This window comes from Parambassis ranga, chromosome 3 (genome assembly GCF_900634625.1).
Source record: "Parambassis ranga chromosome 3, fParRan2.1, whole genome shotgun sequence".
NCBI classification, from domain to species: Eukaryota; Metazoa; Chordata; class Actinopteri; family Ambassidae; genus Parambassis; species Parambassis ranga.
Window position 1 is genome coordinate 1,588,434 of NC_041024.1, and position 20,091 is coordinate 1,608,524.

Genomic DNA, 20,091 nt, shown 5'->3' on the forward strand with positions numbered 1-20,091 from the left:
ACCTCAAAGACAGTTCTGAGTTATTACAGCGAGCAGTAAACAGAATCACAGGGAAACACAATCACAGGTGGTGATTTTATTGAGCTTATGCAGAGTGAATTTCAACACATAACCACACAGCAAACATGATGCCTGTCGAGTAGAAACCAGGAGGAAACAAGGATTGACATAAAAGAAAAAAAGGAATGATTGAACAGAAAAGAGTTCGAAAGTGCAAACACTTAGCGGCCAAGCGTCGAGTTTATAAATCAGTGCAAACAGCAGACAAAGGTCCTGCGACTCGTCCACAGGTTTCTAACCTCACGTCTCCTTCACGCGTGAGGATTTTCCCTGAATCCAACACAGGCTGAAAACTCAAAAATACTAAATACATATATATATTTATATTTATCTCCACCGTCACAGTGACTTCCAAACAGAAGAGTGACGTTAACAGTGTTTAACAACAGATTATTTCCTCATATGAGGAACTTTTTATACGAACTCTGAAACAGGAAGGACGTCGACTAGTTCAGGTTCAACCTAAATACTGTGTGACGGTTCAGACACGTCGCTCAATAAACCTTTAAGACATAAAAACTGTGATCCACCTGAACCCTCAGCCACCACCACTCTATTATTATATTATAAATATTCATCTGGTATAATCATTACTGTCAGTCCAATGAACCAGTTGCCATGACAACACCACATCCACAAAGTTATGATTACTACAAACGTAGCTTTAACATCTTTATTTCGTTATTTGTGTTTTTGTAAAGCTCTGTTGGAGACTGGGGAATATTTAGTGTGGAGTTCTCATAAAATCTCCTATTTTACAACTAGAAAATTAAGAATTTTTGATTTTTGTTTGCTTTATGTGCTTAAACCTGAAAGTACATGTGGAAGAACCACAAACTGCAGTTCCTCAAAGTGTCCACTAGAGGCTGCCCTCAAAAGTGAGTCCATGTTAAACTTTACTGCAGAAACAAACATGTTCACAACCCGATACATAAAAAAATAAACTGTTATGGGCTCTATTGATCTTGTGTTAATCCTGGACAACTGGACCGGACGTCCTCTGAAAGACAGAAGACTATCTGCAGGAATGAGACGTCTTGGATAGAAAGGCCGTTTTTTGTGCTTATTTAGTCTGTTGATTAAAGGCTGTTGAGACAGATGATTAGACATGATGTTATTTTAGATTTTTAACCCTTTTCCCTCTTTAACCCCTCACTTTGGTCTCGAGTTTAATGGACGGTCACTCTCAGCCTGAGATCCTGTGGCAGACAGGTACACCTCGGATCTTCTGTTCTAATTTGTCAAACTGTAAACTTGTTTCGGATGGTATCTCAGACACTACATGAGTAAAACTAAACATGGACAGACTCCGCTTCAAAAACTATAAACCTGCACTTCAAACCAACATGTCTGCTTCGCAGCAGATCCGGAGCCGGGTGTGAGGTTTGTGCTCAGTTCATCCAGGCGTAGGCGAACAGGCCGTTCTTCTGCCACAGCTCACAGCGAGCGGCCGAGTAGTTCTGCTTCACCGTCAGGTTGTGGGCCAGCAGAGCTGTGGCTGCGGGGTACTCGGGCCACTCAGAGCCCATCTTACCTGCCAAACAAATACAGAGAGAATATCAGATGAATATCAGACTCTGTGAGTGCTGGTCATGTGACTGCTGCTCACAGTGACTCCATCACGGCGTCCTGCTGGCTGCTGAGGAGGAGTGTTTAGTTTTTATACAGAATATTTTCATGTTTTAGAGTCTTTATACGGATGTGTAGGAGAGAATGTTTCGGTTATTTTCATGTCATCTCAAATGTTTTAGTTCAGACTGACTTTAGAATTTGTTACAGAGATAAACAAGCATCAGATTCTGCACTCGGTGGTTCGTTCTGCTGGATTTTCAGCATCGAGGAACGTTTTAAAATTGAAACGTGGAAACATTTCAAGCTTAGAATTTCTGACTGAAGTGGTGCATTCGAGGACTGTCAGAAAGTTCGAGGTCCAGGATTTAATCCTGAGTCTGGGGACTTCTTGGACTGTAGAATAAACATCGTGGGTTTGGTGACATTTTGTGATACACAGTAAGATGGACGGTGTTGTTTTAGGGATGTGAGAGTCGACCAGCTGCTGCTTTTATTTTGAGAAGGTGAGCAGATGAAGGACTGTTTGTGCTTTTTGTAGAGAGGTTTTTAGAACACGGTCTTAAATCTCACACAGCAGAGGACTCTCTGTGTTTCATATTCTTCCAGGAGTTTTTTTTATCCTTAGAGCCGGGGTGGTGTTTGTTTTTCTTCAGGAGGAAATGTTCTTTCCTCTGGCTCTGAAAACAATAAAACACATATCTGTGGCCAAAGACTAAAGCTGGCAGGATTCACAGCAGAAAGTGAGAGCGAGCGTCGAGTGTCTGAAAAAGAATGAAAGTCTTCTGACTCTTTGATTCCCTCTGCTTTCCCTCTCTGAGGTCCAGTTTCCTTTAAGACTTCAGATGCTACAGAAGAGTGTAATCAGTCTGCATGTTTGGAAATGACTTGATTTGATGTGTTATCATGTAAATAATGTAAGTCTGTACCTTGCATAGCTCCAAATATGGAAAGAGGACGAATCAAATCCTCACATTTTAAACAGAAAGGACAAATATTCAACATGTTTTATCCAGTGATCCCTGCTGAGGGACTTCCTGACCTGTTTTGGCGAAGCTGACGAGGTGTCGAGTGATCAGATCCTGGAAGCTCCTGTCCTGGTCAGAGAGCGGTTTCCCCAGCACGGACTCCAGCCCTCCAAAGAACGCCACGGCGTCCAGACAGTGGAAGGAGAAGCGGCTGTGGTACGGCAGCAGGCCGCCGGACGTGTTAACCGCTCCAGACGGCGTGTGCGTCACCACGTAGCGATACACGGGGCTGCGGAGGGCCACTGAGAGAAAGAAGAGGAACTGATTTACTGTGAGAATAAAACAAGCTGCACAACCTGCAGAAAATTACCCAGCATGCTCTGCAGTTTCCTCTCACAACAGCTAAATGTCGAAGAGCTCTGAGTGAGTTTATGAAGCCCCAGAGGCACGAGAACCAACACGAAGCACGAACTCGGCTCCACAGAGACGCTCAGAATAAAAACACATTCAAAGCTTCAACGTTCTGTTTACACCCATGATTCTGATGTTTAACAGATCCAGATCAGTTCGTCCTTTAGTCTAAGAGATGATTTGTTTTTAAGGAATTTACTCAAGTTCTCCTGAGAGAAGAATAGAATAGAATGTCATAGAGACACAGTCTGAAGTCTAAAGTCTCAAACAAATCCATCAACATGTTTGATCCTCAGTGTGCATGTTGTTTACATGACAGCGTCTCCGGCTCCGGTTATTACTGCTGAGCATGTGAACACAGTGAAGGCCTGAGTAAACACGCTGTGTTTATTCTTCCACTCATAAATCAGTTTTCTGACTGAGCCAGTTTACCTGCAGCCCTCAGGGCCAGGTCGTTGTTGGGACATGTGACCCTGATGTCGGACACCATGGTGGTGTAGGCCCGCTCTGGACAGTGGTCTCTGGTGGGACAGGGGGCCGAACTCGGGTACAGAGCCAGCGCCTGTTCGGAGAGGTTCTTACTGAAGGACTGTAGTTTTTCTGCAAGGGGGGGGGGGGGGAGAGAAGGGCGCACAAAACTTCCAATTAACCCTAAAACGACTGGTAGTTCCTGCAGCCTCATCCCAGCTGTTACCTGTGACAAACCACCTGTAGTCGCCCCAGGTCCACTTAGAGATGTTCGCAGCCAGAGGACTGTGGAGGAGACACAGAAGCCAGTGAGGCAGGACCTACCAGCATGTGGTGAGGACCCAGAACTGGGCCCAGGGCTCACCTGAAGTCAGCCTCCTGCTCCGTGGTCCCGACGAGGAACGGCACGTCGCTGTGGTCTCCCTTCTTCTCCCACACCTCAAAAGGTGGAGCTTCCAGGACGTAGCCGTCCACCACTGCGACAGGACCGATGAAGTGCCCTCTAGTGGGCAGGTCTGTCATCTCATCTGCAGCCCAGGACGGGTACTCCTGCCACGGGACGGCCTGCACGAAAATAATCAGTTTGTTTCCAAGGTGCGGAAAAAAAAGGATCTGACTGAGACGTTTTAAGCAACAGCAACAGCATGACTTCTGCACAGTCATCATCATCATCATCGTCATCTGTGTGGTTTCAGAGGGACGGTGTGAACGCCTGAGTTTAATCATTTGTCCCTCCGTCATGTTTAGTGTCTCATTTATTCATTAACTTTCAGGGTAAATCAGAGACGTGCAGGTCCTCTGATACCTGAATTCATTCATGATCCATCAAAATGAAAAAGCAATTTTAAAATTATATCAAAACGTCTCCACTGATCATAAAAGATGTGCCGTAAATGAGATATTTTAATACTGAAGAGAACATTAAAGAGAATAATTACTGTTTCTGTTATGAGACGTCTTAATCACAGCTGCCTCGTACCTGCAGGACCTGTCTGACGGAGAGACGTCTGAGGCAGGCCGCGTCGCTGCAGCCCGTCTTTTTCAGGAACACCAGGTTGTCGGATTCGGCTTGTCGCAGCGTCGCGTTGTAGACGTACGAGCCGCTCATGTCCACGGCCGCATGGAAGAGACCTTTGGCCAGTGGGGACATCATGAGGGTCCACACCGAGGTCCCACCTTCACCGGACAACAACACGAGAAGCAGGAGAAGCAGATTAATTTTTTGTTTTTAAAGGTCGGGTAGGAGATTTCACTCTGATGCACTTTTTGTTAAATTAGTGTAACTTCTCTTTACAATCCGACAGCAACCAATTAGTTCGGCAGTTTCACATTAAAACGAAGAATATGAATCATCTCTCTTCCTGCTCTGAACACCAGAGAGGTACATGCATGATGGCCGAAGTCACAGACCGCAGCTCGTCTTCATCTCCATCCATTCTTTGTCTTCTACCCAGACCTCCCTCTCCCCGCCCCCTCATTCAGCTCGGGACCTGGGATGTGGTACACTTGTGTACAGGAAGTGGGGCCCAAACAAACACTGTAGCAAAGTCTAATAAAGTTGAAGGCAGCCAGAGGGACCTTCTTAAAACTGCTGCCAACACTTGAAAGATGAGCTCATTTCTGCTGTGACAGGATCCTAACAGTCTCCTTCAGGTAGAGAGCGAGGAAAGGGAAAAAACCAGGCCCTTTAATCAGAGCTAATCTTTTCTGTGGCACAGACCTCTTATGGGAGCTCTCAGAGCTCTCAGCGTGTGTCCCTGTGTGATCCACTGGCACATTTCACACACTTGAATTCACCGTTTTCATACCTGAGCTCTGTCCAAATATGGTGACTCTCCCAGGATCTCCTCCAAACACATGGATGTTCCTCTGGACCCACTTCAGAGCCGCGATCTGGTCCAGAAAGCCATAGTTCCCTGCAGAACAGAGGAGGAGGAGGAGGAGGGGGGGATCGATTAGCAACAAGAACCTGCTTTGATGTGGCCTTGTTTCCGGCGTCCCATTTTCTCCGTCAGAAACAAAACCGGTCTGAACTAAATTTAACTCATTTCCAGCTGAGGGGGGAGAAAAAGGAGGAAGTGGAGCAGGGAATTAGGAGTGTTCACGATTAGAAATGCGAGTGTGTGGGATCCTGAAGGTGAACCCGCCATCACGCCGTCATGTCATGCGACGCTCTCTCATTTAACGGGTCGCTTCACATCAAGGTCACAGCGGGCTTTTTTTTTTGCATTACGTAACAACGTGTGTGTCCCGCGGTGTGCGAAAATGTAACAGACACGGCAGAGGAGAGGCTCGTTTATCCAGATCACACTGACATTCACGTCCTAATGGAAGGGTGTAGACTCCTCAGCATTCAGAGGGAACCATGTAAACACCACAAATATTAGAGGCTTAAAGAGCCTGTGAGGAAATGGCAGCCATTATGACTTCACTGCTGCTGTCTGCGGTCTAATAGATGCTGTTAGGAAACCCAACAACTTCTAATTTGTGCTTTTAACAGAGCAGAAATGTTTGTACATTTAAACTCTGCTGCATTTTATTTCACTTTGTTAACATCCCTCAAAGTGATGTTGCACTGTGCGTCTTTCCAGGATGAGCACCATGGCTCAAAGAAAGCTGGGCGTGGCCTGTGTGCGTCATTTCATCCTGACCTGACGTGTTTCTTGGAGAACCTTCTCTCAGCATCTCCAGAGCCAGAAAACCGAAGGCGTTGAGTCTGTAGTTGAAGCTGACGTAAACCATCTTCGTGTCGGCGGCGAGCTTCTCTGTGGGCGAGTATGCCGGTTCTCCTCCACTGAGCATGTGCAGGTATCCCCCGTGGATCCAGACCATGACGGGCAGCTTGGCTTCAGGCTGCAGCGTGGGCGTCCACACGTTGATGAACAGGCAGTCCTCCTGGCCCAACGTCTTCCCCGCGCTCGTCAGGGGCCGCACCTGAGGACACATGCTGCGGAAGTGGACGGCGTCGGACACCGAGCTCTTGCACTCTGGTCCGGCCGGAGGAGCCCAGCGCAGGGTACCGACGGGCGGGGCAGCGTAACGCATGCCTTTAAAGGAGTACGCTCCATTTATCTGCAAGACAAGGATGACAGAGTCAGAAATGAACTTCCTGTTGGGCCCTGAAGCTGTGGACAGTCTCTTATGTTTGAGTTTGCACTACAAACATTTTTGTAAAAAGCAAAACATTCTGCAGTCCTCAGCAGTTTCAGGAAGCCGCAATGACTCACAGTCACATGAAGAAACTCACTTCTGCACACAGACACGTCTGAGTTCTGCCTGCTTGTAGCCATGACGTCTGCACAGCGCTGCAGACTTTATGTTGCTGTGGACACTGAGTACACAGTGACTGAAAATTAAAGAATATCTTATCTTAAACAAGATAGGAAGGAAAAACACCCAGACACTGCCCGAGGCTCGTAGGGTTAATGATTAACAACTCAATCCGGTTGTATTTGATTGATTAATTTCACTTCAATATGTACACAAACACGTTTGGAGCGTGATTTAGGAGACATCCACACACCAGGGGGCGCTGCAGATTAACTTTAAAGTTCGAAACAGTACTTTGCTGTATATAAATGTTAATGAGATTATATCGGATGTAAAATAAATCTGCATTCTTTCACAATTTATCTGAATAATTAGTTACGAGCTGTAATTTAAATGCTGCCTCAGCGGGCTGCACATCTCTCCTTCACTCCACCTGTGTGTGTTTATCACACATAAAAACCTATAAACGTACCATCTTCCTACTCTTTATTTATTAATCTGCATTTTATTATATCGTCTTGTTACATTATGTCCACAGAAGGAGCACACGACTCTAACATGGAGAACATCAGAGGAGTTAATGGCGTTTAGAGGGATTCGCCTCGAGGCGTGTTTCATGCGTTTTTAAATCTAAACTCAGGCTTGTGTTGTTTTCCCATCAGCTCCCATCAGCTGTGTATCTGTGACCAACATGCTGTGTAAACTGTCATCATTACTCATGAAAGTAACATCTCTGGCCTGATGTTAAATGAAATCCATGTGGAAAAATGTCGCCCAAATCTGCTTTAATTACACTCTTTTCACACTCTTTTCCTCCTCCCTGCTGCAGACTGTAAGAGCTCAGATCCACAGAGATGAAACATCTTTCAGAAATTATTCAAATTATAAGGCAGCAGAAGGCTGAATCTAAAGAGCATGTCAGGGAGGCTGAGGTCAACGGTAAATTCAGTGTTTCTCATGCATTCATCTTCCTCTCTGACTCACGTGTCTTCCTCTGAAGTCTCCGCAGTCCGTCGACACCTGGGCGAGGCCCGGCGGCAGCGTCTTGGCCACGTATCCCAGATAGACGGCGAGAACCAGCAGGGCCACCACGGCAAGGCAGATGAAGAAGATGCAGCGCTTGGACAGCACCAGCAGGGGGCTGATGTACTGCCTGTGACGGACGTACTGCACCTCCTCCTCATCGTCCTCCTGCACCAGGTAGCGGTACTCGGTCCGCTCCGGGACCTCATACGCATCCTCACTCATCGTCACTCTGAAACGGGAAAGCAAAGTCTGAACTAGCACAGACGTCCTGAGGAGCTTCAGACACAGAGCGGCCGAGTCTTCAGGTGACAAAGATGGAGAACACTGCTAATCTACATGCTTACAACAGCATCCCAGTGTTGGACCTGTCCCTGCTGCTGAGGCTGCCACACACCATGATTCACTGTTCTGAAGAGTTCTCCTCAGATCACAGAATCTCTTTCTTTTCATTTACTGGGTTCTGATTGGGTCTCAAACCCCCACCTTCCAAGCTTCAGGTGATGGGTTTGTGGGGAACCACTTTTGGTTCGGACCAATCAGCATCCTGTGACGAGCTGCTGTCATAAATGGGCGGGTGCTACCTGCTAGCTTCCTCTGGTCCTCAGCAAGTCCCCATGTTTTGATCAGTAGTGGATGAGAATAAATATTAACGTGTGATGACAGATTAACTCACAGTCGAAGCACCAGTCTGTCTGTTGAAGTAAACATTACTGAACCCATCCATCCATGTCTTAACCTGCTCTGTCAATTAGTGAGAGGCAGGTCCATCACCAGCCAGAGACCAACAACCAGACTCAGACCAGGAACCTGCTCGCTGTGAGGTGGCAGCACCAACCTCTGAACCACGTCACTGCACCGCCTGCAGATTATAACACCAACCAACCACCAGGAAAAAGTCTGCCTGTCTGTGTCGGTGTGTTAACTCCTTTGGTTTTTGTGTTGTTGTTCATGCTTCCATGTTTCATGGCTGGAAGAGTTTGAGGTCATGCCCCGTGTGTGTCTGCTCCGACTTCCTCCTGATCACCTCCTACCTTCAGCCCAGCTGTTTCTCTAACAGCCTGTTTAATGGTGATCTCTCTGACGGGGGTCTCCGTCCCTGCAGGACTCCTGAAGCCCTGATCAGCACCAGTCTGTGGACTGGACTGAGGTTTACACAGGTGATCTGTGGATCTTATGCTCATCAAGTTTTTATTATCCTTTTTTATTTATTTGCATGAATTACACCGTTTTTCTCTCAAATATGGCGCCTAACTTGACATAACAGGAAAATACTCGAGTACTTGACGTGCAGTTTAATGCAGTACTTGAGTAAATGTCCTAAGAACACACACACACAATGACCGGACACACAGCGCTGGAGACACAAGGTAATTCCAGTCTTGGTATTTTCTTTGTATTGACTGATAATAACACAGTAACTCGAGCCGCGCTGCGCCTGTCTGGACTTTATTTACAGACATCTTCTAACTTTAAATCACGGACTTCCTGTCGTGTCCCTCCCTCCCTGTGAGTCCCACAGCAGCAGCAGAAATAAGAAGGAAACTTCCAGCACTCACCATGTCCTGTGAACTCCCGCAGCTCGAACAGCAAACTCCGCAAACTAAACTTTGACGCATTTAGTGCCGCTCCGGGCGCAGTGCGCATGCTCACGACCCTTCCTGTGTTTTTGGAGACTTAAAGGGACAGTACACTAAAAACAAGGCTCAGCCTGCAGACTTATTTATTGCTTTAAATTATTTACACGAAAAAAAAACATTAATTTAAACATTGAATTGCAAATACACAAAGAGTGAAGAAGATTTTAAAGATGACACAAAAACTTTCACCATTGACAGCCAAGGGGTCATAAAAAGTCTCAGAGAGAGAGAGTCCTGTTTGATGTTTGGCACATTTAAACATTTTAGATTAGAAAGTCACAGAAAGTTCTCTGCTGTAGTTTGGTGTCAAACCTGTCAGTGACCCACATTCCTTGTTAACATTGTTGTTACCATGGAGTCCACAGAAAAGCTTTCAGGAACCTCCAGGGCTGAAAAGTCAGCACAGAAACGTTTCACATGTCAAAGGTCAAGTCAATCCCCACAGAATGCCATGTTTACAGCAGACGTAAACATGTTGACAGCCAGGGATGGTCCTGGGATTTCAGAAATTTGGGTGTATTATTATTTTAAAAAAAGCAGCCTCCAGCCATCAGCAGCACCTGAATATACCTAACTCACAATTAATCCAACCACGGGTAAGGCGATGGGGCACTAATGACACTCAGTTCTGCAGAATTGTAACTATTGATATCATTCCCATCATGTAAACAGGTGAGGTGTGTCTGCCTCTGCTGGAAGGCTGGACATTTAACATGGAGGTTTTTGTGGATGGATTCACTTTTGGAGCCAGCCTGTGGTGGACACTGGAGGAACTGCAGTTGTTGAAACTTGCATGTTAGCGTCATGTCCCCAGAGACAGACAGTGTGATGCATGGCAGTGAGTCGCTCTTGTCTTCACGGCTCTTTGTGGATCAGCAGTTTTCTTGCAGTGGTGTCACGTCTCATTTTAACTGCAGAGCCTCACCTGCCTCCGTGCTCAGTTATCTGCCTTTGATTTACCACAATCAATGAACAGCATCCAGTGGCTCTGTAACCACCAAGGCAACAGAAACCACATTAGTAACATCAATACGGATCAATGCCTTCACTCATGGTCTGAGCAGAGTGGTTGTCTTAGAGTCCTGGAGGGCTCTGCTTCTGCCCGGTCAGCCATTCTGAGCATCGATTGAAGGAGAGACGCAACAACGTCTTTAAATGTGTGAAGCACAAAGGGAATATTCACTGTGGCTTCAGTTTAACCAGCAGGACCACAGCTGGGATGAAGGTCTTTAGAGTCTGTTCTGCTGTTAAAAGCTAATTACAATAACTAATCTTCTTTTTGTATTTCAGAGGTTTAAAGGCATTGTTTGGAAATATTGTCTAGAAGTCCACAGAACCAAACATCCATCCATCAGCTAATCCAGGGTCGAGCAGCAGCCTCAGCAGGGAAGCCCTGACCTCACTCTTCCCATCCAGCGTGGTGCAGTGGTTAGCACTGTCGCCTCCCGGTTCGATTCTGGGGCCTTTCTGTGGAGTTTGCACGTTCTCCCTGTGCCTGCGTGGGATCTCCAGGGGCCCCGGCTTCCTCCCACAGTCTAAAGACATGCTGTTCACTCTAAACTGCCTGTAGGTGTGTGTGTCTGTCTGTGTGTTGCCCTGTGATAAATTGTTTGTGTTTATTTCCCCTAGAGGCGACAAGGGGGAACTGCAGCTTTTGACATGTTGACCCAAGCCTTTCAAAGTGCCATGTGTTTATGTATCTGGCGCCCTCCTGAGGTCATATAGTGTCAGATGTGTTGTTCAGGTCCGGATCTGTCCACTGGATGGTCAAACATGGTGAATCTTTGGTTTTGGTTTAATGTTGTTCTGCTTACACAGGCTGTTTGTGGCTCTGCTGATCCTTTAAGACACTTTAAATGTTCTGTGTGTGAGGCTCGTAGATGGCAGACAGGTGCATGTGTGGTGCCTCCGAGCCGCCATCAGAGGCAGGAACAGCCTCGACCTCAGTGTTAAGGAGCAGAGACGTCATGTATGTATGTAAGTCTGGTCTGTAATGAACATGGCTGCCTGTGCACACTATCCCTTCAGCAGCGGTGGCATTTCTTTCACAGCGCGATGGTGCAGAAGGGAAAAAATGAGGAATGATTGGTTTCAGTTTCACTCGACTGGATGATATTAGCACGGCGTCAGAATCTTATTTACTCTGCGCGGAGAAACATTCATCTACAGCAGCGAGCCAGGAGGCCAGAATTACACTGTGACTTATGGAAGGCAGCCATGCCCTGTGTGTGTGTGTGTGTGTGTGTGTGTGAGAGATTGCAGGTTGCCTCGCTGGTTTGAACTTCAAGAACTCTGCTTCAATGAAGTAGAACCAGATTACAGTGGGTGTTTCTCTCTTTTTCCTGGAGTCATCTTCAGCCCTTCTTGTCTGAGGATTTTTCTTTGTGTCTCATGTTAGAATTGGTCTACAGACAAAATATACACAGAATATCTGAGTTTGTGGTTGTCTTGTCTCATTGTTGTGTTGTATGTGGTCATTGTGTGTCTCGTTGTTTTATTGTGGCAGTTCCAAGAGTTTCGCCACTTGGGGGAGTTTTGAAACTCCCCCAAGCCCAAGTGGCTTCTTCAGTTCTGGCGAAACGTCTTCAAAAAACTATCCTTGAGTCCAGTTGCCTCGATTTAAACTCTTGGAAATGACTATGACCTGGATGAATGAGAGCATCCACAGATATATTGTGGCAGTTGTGTGTCTTGGCTAGGCTCGCAGTATCTCTAAGCTAGGCTAACAGTTTCTTCTTTGTGTCAAACCAGGCTAGTGATGTGATACTTCCGGTTCACGGGGACAGTGAAAACGCATGACGCATGCGCACACGCGGTCCTACCGCAGCCTCTGTATATTATGAGGCGCCACCTAGTGGTTTGGAGGACTGCAAACAAGCCAGATTAAACTGGATTGAGTGTGCACATTTCAGGGTGGCCTTTTATTGTGGGCAGTTTGAGGTACACCTGTGCACTAATCATGATGTCAGATCAGCATCTTGATGTGGCACACCTGTGAGGTGGGATGGATTATCTCAGCAAAGCAGAAGTGCTCACTATCACACATTTAGACAGATTTGTGAACAATGTTTGAGAGGAATGGTAATATTGTGTATCTGGAATGAAGTTTAGATCTTCAAGTCCATCTCATGAAACATGGGAGCAAAAACAAAAGTGTTGCGTTTATATTTTTGTTGAGTGTATATATATATATATATATATATATATATATATATATATATGGATTAAAATGCAGCGGTGGAAGGAGTACTGAAAATATGTACTCAAGTACAATTACAGTTACACTGCTGAACTAATACTCAATTACAAATCCAAGTGCTGATGTTAAAAAGTACTTCAGTAAAAGTACAAAATACTCTTCCCAAAAAAGTACTCAGAGTACTAGTTACTTTCAAGCATTGACATTTAATGATTTATCAACATCCATCCATCCATCATCCATCTTCTAGCGCTGGTCCGGGGCTGGAGTTCTGCTCGGCGGTCTGGAGCACCGTGTTTCTGGTGAGTCCATCTTCACTTCCTTCAATAAGCTCAGAGGCCTTTTTCATCCAGGACGTCCGAGGAAATATTCCTCTGGATTAATCAGCAGAATCCTTCTGATCATCACTGATACATTTTCAATGTGTTCTTTTGTTTGTTCCTTTGTTGTCTTCTTTATTTTGTGTTTGTTTTTGTTGGCATCAGCTGGTTTATTCAGTAGTTTCCTCTTGGAAGCCAACAGTAGGAACAGATGTTCACTTTAACAGTAAAGCACAGTCTGAACAGTGATGATGCTCAGAGCCTTGTCGTTGACCTTTGACCTCTGTAGGTTGTGGGTCTGAGTGCGGCCGGCTGTGCGATCTGGATCCTGTTCGACAGAGGAAGCTTCCTGAGTGTCTGTCTCTGTGTCTCTGTCTCTGTGTGTGTGTGTGTCTCTGTGTCTGTGTGTGTGTCTGTCTCTCTGTGTGTGTGTCTCTATGTCTGTTTGTTTGTGTGCGTCTCTGTGTGTCTCTGTGTGTGTGTGTCTCTGTGTCTCTCTCTCTCTCTCTGTCTCTGTGTGCAGAGGAGCTGCAGGTGGTGTCCGTGGGCCTGCTGGTGATCGGTGGTGGTGGCGGTCAGCGTGGCTGGATGTGTGGCAGCGACCTGTGAGATCAGGTTCCTGCTGCTGGTGGTGAGGCAGCGTAACGTCTGATGCTGCATTCAGGTCACATGGGAAAATGCTGCGACCACATCCAGGGCTCAGTCAGGTGTTTTTACCTGTGTGTCCCTCGGCTGATGTGTGGTGGGTTTCTTCAAAGAACACTGTGAGAAATAAAATCCTGTTTTGTTTCTTAGCTTGGCTTCCTGGCCGTCCTGGTCCTGGGTCAGCTCTTCCTCACACTGCTGCTGCAGACAGAGGGTGAGCGTCCACCCTCCATTGGCCTGGCTGTGGATGATTCACACACACATGCACACAGACAGACACTGACACACTAGAGGCTGTCTCGTACAGTGAGTCTGGATGGTAGCCTTATGTTACTCTAGCTCCATCACACTGAGTGTTTCCGCCTCTCTGCAGGTGGCGCTGTTCGTCATGGCGGTGTATCTGTACCGTGCATTTGGAGAAGGCCGCGCTCTGAAACGGACCAATCTGCTGGCTGGCAGAGACCACGCCCCCACCGATGACCTCGGGGAGCCAAACTACGCCTACAATGACCAGGATGGAGCTTACATAGACCCCCATCACCTGCCTTATCACCACGACGACCACGGCCAGGTGTATGTGGACCAAGTGCAGAGCTACTAACCTGCTGCAAACATTATAGGCCCAGGTTCTGGTTCGTAGCTGTCTGTTTTGTAATATATTACATCTTACACAGCAAACAAAATAACATCTTAGCATTCAGATGAACAGATCAGAACATGTTATCTGAATTTACAGCATAAACTTAAAACATTCAGAAACTGTGTGGTTGTGATAACAGAGCAACAAGTTACTGACTGCTGTGAAGGTGAGATCTGATCATATGTGCAGGTCTGGTTTAGGAGCAGCAGACATCAGTAAAATGTCAGGTAGACCAGGTGGGAGTCATTTAGTGCTGATCTCAAAGGGTCTGTAATTTAATGTTTACACAGGTTTGCAGTGCATGGCAACGAGACGTAAAAACGTGATGACGTGCCTTACGACAGATGCGTACTGAATGACGGAGTCTTTTTGAGAGAAGTGCCGCGTCTCTGTACAGCTGACAGTTTAACAACAGAGAACGTTAACAAGCGGACTGCTCTGCTGTTCCAGTAAAACATCACAGTTTATAACAGTCTGCTTACACGACACAAACTAAGTCATGATTTACAAATGTTCGCATTTCTGGAGAGTTGCTTTTATCCAGCCGCCGGTAAAAAGGCCCGAGCAGGCTGCCGGCCAGGACGCAGCCTCCCCGTGCAGCGGGGAGCAACGAGCGTCCCTCTCCCTGCCCGCTCCTGCCCGGCCCGGGCAGCAGGGAGCGATGCTGGAGCCGTTAGAGAAGTTAAAGCGACACGATGGAGAGGAAGAGGGACGCTCCGCTCCACTCCCCTGCGTTCCTGGAGCCCCCCAGTACTCCGGCACGTTCCCCAGAGAGGGACGCTCAATGCTGCACGGGGAGGCTGCTCTCTGGCCGGGCAGCCCGCTCCCATGCACCCAGTCCATGAATTCTATATCTTCTACTATACTACAACTAATAATAACAATATTTCGTGCGCACATTTTACATAATTTGTGGCCACAATTTATTTCTGTTTTTACCATGTCACAGAGGGGCTCCTAGTTTTGGAGAACTTCACTTGTACAGACGCTCTCTGACAGCAGGCTGTAAGCAGAAGCACGTTTAGTCTCGCAGTGAATTGTGTCGAAGATCTGAACCGGTGTTTGCACCTTCGGAGCCCTCTGCAGAGCTGGAACCAACAACCAAGCCCTGCAGCCCCGCCTGACGCACCACGGTGCAGACAGAGAGGGATAATGTTCTGCTCAGAGAATCATGATGCAAACGTTACACAATGAGTTAAAAACAAAAACAACAATTGCCTGTTGATCTTGTATGATTTACTCTGTTTGGCTGGCGGGCCAAAAATAACACAGTTTAAGATAGAAGCCGCGGGCCATAGAAAATCCGCCCGCAGGCCGCAGTTTGGACACCCCTGCTATAAACACACCAACACCTGTGTGGAAAACGACGAACGATGGCAAAAACTAACACTACACATGTAAACAGGCAGGCTAAGCCTATAGTCTGCAGACAGCGGAAGTCACGCTCTATTAATCCTTATTAATGTTCTGAATAAAACGCTTCAGTAAAGTCAGAGCGAGGATAAAATGTGAACATGTTCAGCAGAACTTTGAAGGTGTCGCTTGAACTCGGCTGCTCGGTCCGTTTCCTTCATAAATCTGTAGCAATGGACATGAGGAGAAGGGTTACAGGCTGGAACTAGTAGATCTGATTCCAGAATCGGGGAAATTAGCATTTACTTCTGTATGTTTGACATCATAGAATTAATTATACTGTGTTGTAGAGCAACAATTTGTGATTCTGACTGGGTCCATATTTTTTGTCTGAAGGCTTCGGTTTGGACAAAAGCAGCAGTTGTTTAGAGGGTGTTTTTACATTGGAAACGCATTAGGAGGGGGACAGAGAGAGCTGCAGTTAGGGGCAGTTGAGAAACATTCAGGTTGCCATGGATACAGGCAGGCAGGGCTGTACCTTTGATGACTCAGAGATCAAAGGCATACAAAGATATATAAAGGTCCACCTTTGTGCAATAAAGCTGTTGGTGGAGAGTTTCAAGGAGAGACAGCAGGAGATTTTGGAGAGTTCGTGTTAACGAAGGAAAATAATCTCAAACTGATTACTGGACTAAACTCGAGAAGAGAAAGATCAGAGAGGAAGAACGAAACAGCTGCAGAGGAGGATAACATCTTCACACAGTCAGATTCGTGGTGAGTACCAACAGTAGTGAGTGATAAGTGCAACTTCATGGCGTTTATTCAAAGAGAGAGAGTGTGTGTGTGTCTGCACTAGGGTTGGGCGGTATCCAAATTCTGACACCGTCAAACAGCCTCCACATTTTACCCCGCTGTACGTGAATACTGTGCCGTGCAGGTGAAGTGCATTATAAACTGCCTGAAACTTGACAAGCCATCTTTTTCAGTTAATATAGTTTTATTGAGGCCGTTTAAAAACGCATATAGCGAACAGACTTTTTGAAATTCCATGCTGGCAGCACACCGCGGTATTAAACTGGTATGAGCCCGTCCCGATGTGTTTCTGTTTGTGTTTGTAATGTTACCATGTTAAGAGCCTTGTGCAGTATTTATGGTAAAAAAAACACTTGTCCGGTAAACTGAAAACCTGCCGGTCACGTTTTGCGCTGCCAAGTTTTTCTAATGGAAACAATTCAAATTCTAAATGTGGGCTCAGACAGAACCAAACTGTTCAGAAACTAAACACCATCTCAGCAGAGTTCTTCTAAGGGACCCGGTCACAGGTGCGACTATAGCTCTGTCTCTCTCTGTCTCCCTCTCTCTCTCCCCCTCTCTCTGTCTCTCTGTCTCTCTCTATCTCTCTCTCTCTCTCACCTCATGTTCATAAACTTTATCAAAGGTCTCCAAAAGTAAAATATATTATACATTGACATTTGTAGGAGCAGATACATTTGGCAGATGACCCTCGTTGAAGGGCTCTCTCATAGACTCCCATGTTAAAAATGACACTGCTTAAAAAAACTGCTTAATATGTGAAAAACTTGTTGACCCGGAATGTGCTCTGTGAGATGAACATGTTGATATTTGAATGGCTGATTTTTTAGAGGCTGTTTTTACATTGGAAATGCATTAGGAGGGGACAGAGAGAGTTAATACAGTTAAACATTCAGGTTGTCATGGATACAGGCAGGCAGGCAGGGCTGATCCCACGGTGACAGGCTGACACACAAGAAGCATACAAAGCAGCCATGTTTGTAGTGTTTATCAGACTTTAAGCATTGTATCTGTCATATTGATCGTCCTTCAGCTGTATACTACTTTTCCACATTCACATCACACAGCCTGAGCTTCTTATAATCTTATGGTTTTTGGCAAGCAATCAAAATAATAATTGTTCTTTTGTTCTTGTTTTTCACCCTCTTTCTTTCTTTCTTTCTTTCTTTACTGTCCAGGAAAAAGACAGTATGGTAAACCGACTGTCAGAGGACATGTCCTCCTTAGAAAATCAGCTGTCCAAGAGCATGGCCAAGTACAGTCCGTTGGACCCCGAACAGCTGGTGGACATCTTTCTGCCAATGTGGTTTAAATCACAGGAACCACAGAAGAAAGAACGTGTCGCAGAGACACCAACACAGAGCAGGGCCAAGGTCACACATTCGGAGGACAGTGAGATGGACAGCCTCTTTGCAAGGATCAATGCAGACATGTGGTACTACCATGACCGTGAGGACTACCGGAATAGCTGGTACTACCAGGTCTGCCAGGCTGAGCGAACAAGTGTGCAGACCACCGATGGACTTGTCTCAGAGACACCAGCACAGAGCAGGCCCACATACAGACCATTGGACCCCGAACAGCTGGTGGACATCTTTCTGCCAACGTGGTTTAAATCACAGGAACCACAGAAGAAAGTACGTGTCGCAGAGACACCAGCACAGTGCAGGCCCACGTACAGACCGTTGGACCCCAAACAGCTGGTGGACATCTTTCTGCCAACGTGGTTTAAATCACAGGAACCACAGAAGAAAGAACGTGTCGCAGAGACACCAGCACAGAGCAGGGCCAAGGTCACACATTCGGAGGACAGTGAGATGGACAGCCTCTTTGCAAGGATCAATGCAGACATGTGGTACTTCCATGACCGTGAGGACTACCGGAATAGCTGGTACTACCAGGTCTGCCAGGCCGAGCGAACAAGTGTGCAGACCACCGATGGACTTGTCTCAGAGACACCAGCACAGAGCAGGCCCACATACAGACCATTGGACCCCGAACAGCTGGTGGACATCTTTCTGCCAACGTGGTTTAAATCACAGGAACCACAGAAGAAAGTACGTGTCGTAGAGACACCAGCACAGAGCAGGCCCACGTATAGACCGTTGGACCCCGAACAGCTGGTGGACATCTTTCTGCCAACGTGGTTTAAATCACAGGAACCACAGAAGAAAGTACGTGTCGTAGAGACACCAGCACAGAGCAGGCCCACGTATAGACCGTTGGACCCCAAACAGCTGGTGGACATCTTTCTGCCAACGTGGTTTAAATCACAGGAACCACAGAAGAAAGAACGTGTCGCAGAGACACCAGCACAGAGCAGGCCCACGTATAGACCGTTGGACCCCGAACAGCTGGTGGACATCTTTCTGCCAACGTGGTTTAAATCACAGGAACCACAGAAGAAAGTACGTGTCGTAGAGACACCAGCACAGAGCAGGCCCACGTATAGACCGTTGGACCCCAAACAGCTGGTGGACATCTTTCTGCCAACGTGGTTTAAATCACAGGAACCACAGAAGAAAGAACGTGTCGCAGAGACACCAGCCAAGGTCACACATTCGGAGGACAGTGAGATGAACAGCCTCTTTGCAAGGATCAATGCAGACATCTGGTATTACCATGACCGTGAGGACTACCGGAAAAGCTGGTACTACCAGGTCTGCCAGGCTGAGCGACAAAGTGCGTAGACTACCAGGACCGATCCAGCCTGGGGAACCTGAAGAGTAGGGATAGTTGTGGAAAGGAGCTTTTACCATTTTTATGCATGTTTTATCCTGTTTCCTGTAATTTGATTATTTTGTGCTTTATAAATATACTTGACTTGACTTGATCTTGTTTACTTGACCTTATTTTATCTTATGAGAGCTATATGTGTGTGTGTGTGTGTGTGTAATCTACTGTGGCGGCAAGCCTGGTTGTAAAGTCTGACAGCAGCAGGGAGGAAGGACCTGTGGAAGCGCTCCTTCACACAGCATGGATGGAGCAGCCTGTCACTAAAGGAGCTGCTCAGTGCTGTGCATGGGGTGGGTGGTGACAGCTTTGCCAGCATCCTCTGATCTCCCACCTCCTCCACAGGATCAAGGAGGTGGAGTCTGCTCTGGCCCTTCTTGTAAAGTGCAGCTGTGTTGTCGGTCCAGTCCAGTTTCTTGTTCAGATGAGGTCATCACAGACACAGAGTGATCATCTACATCCTCATCATCTGCTCTAAAGCTGCAACGACGATCAATGAACGGAAGTTTGAACCTTTTCAGGACGTTGTCCACTGTTTGTCCATCAAATGTCAGAATGCACTGATTGATTAATCATGGGCAATCAATCAATAATGAAACAATCATCAGCTCTAGAAAACTGCAGCATTAAGGTTTACATCTGAACACAGACTGCACATGGCGTCTATTGACTTTGTTTAAAATCATGCCAAATGTCCTGTCATACTGGGCCTCGGCCACCAGGGGGCTGCTCGTGTGACCTGCAGGCGGTCCTTTCAAACCCTGTTTTCGGTGTCGCTCTTCCTCCTGCTGTAAACCCCCCCTCCGCCTGGTGGTTCAGTCTCAGAGGCCTCCGTCCTGTGCACTGAAACCACTGCGGTGTTTTCCCTCTAACTGAAAGTGAGAGTCCGGACTTTCCTGTCAACAGAAAAACACCCCCACAGCTGATTTAAAGGTGAACAGGAGCACCATGGTAACCATGTAATACCACACCGAACCAG

At 46.7% G+C, this 20,091-nt stretch overlaps 1 protein-coding gene across 1 annotated transcript; it reads right to left on the reverse strand.

Moving 5' to 3' along the window:
* Positions 1 to 61: 61 nt before the first annotated feature.
* On the reverse strand, positions 62 to 9,430 carry LOC114433004 (para-nitrobenzyl esterase). The gene is made up of 10 exons (XM_028401212.1): positions 9,329 to 9,430; positions 7,731 to 8,001; positions 6,128 to 6,548; positions 5,285 to 5,392; positions 4,456 to 4,652; positions 3,841 to 4,040; positions 3,703 to 3,761; positions 3,441 to 3,608; positions 2,672 to 2,899; positions 62 to 1,594 (listed from the first exon to the last, which is right to left on the reverse strand). The coding sequence occupies exons 2-10, from the start codon at positions 7,992 to 7,994 to the stop codon at positions 1,452 to 1,454; spliced, it is 1,788 nt and encodes a 595-aa protein (XP_028257013.1). The 5' UTR covers positions 7,995 to 8,001; positions 9,329 to 9,430; the 3' UTR covers positions 62 to 1,451.
* Between the last annotated feature and the right edge of the window lie 10,661 nt (positions 9,431 to 20,091).

Excerpts from the sequence above, each read along its gene's own strand:
- LOC114433004 (XM_028401212.1), bottom strand. The coding sequence starts at position 7,994 with ATGAGTGAGGATGCGTATGAGGTCCCGGAGCGGACCGAGTACCGCTAC. Across the intron at positions 6,549-7,730 it reads GAGACTTCAGAGGAAGACAC|ATAAATGGAGCGTACTCCTT; the intron begins GTGAGTCAGAGA and ends CTTGTCTTGCAG. Across the intron at positions 3,609-3,702 it reads CTACAGGTGGTTTGTCACAG|AAAAACTACAGTCCTTCAGT; the intron begins GTAACAGCTGGG and ends CCCCCCTTGCAG.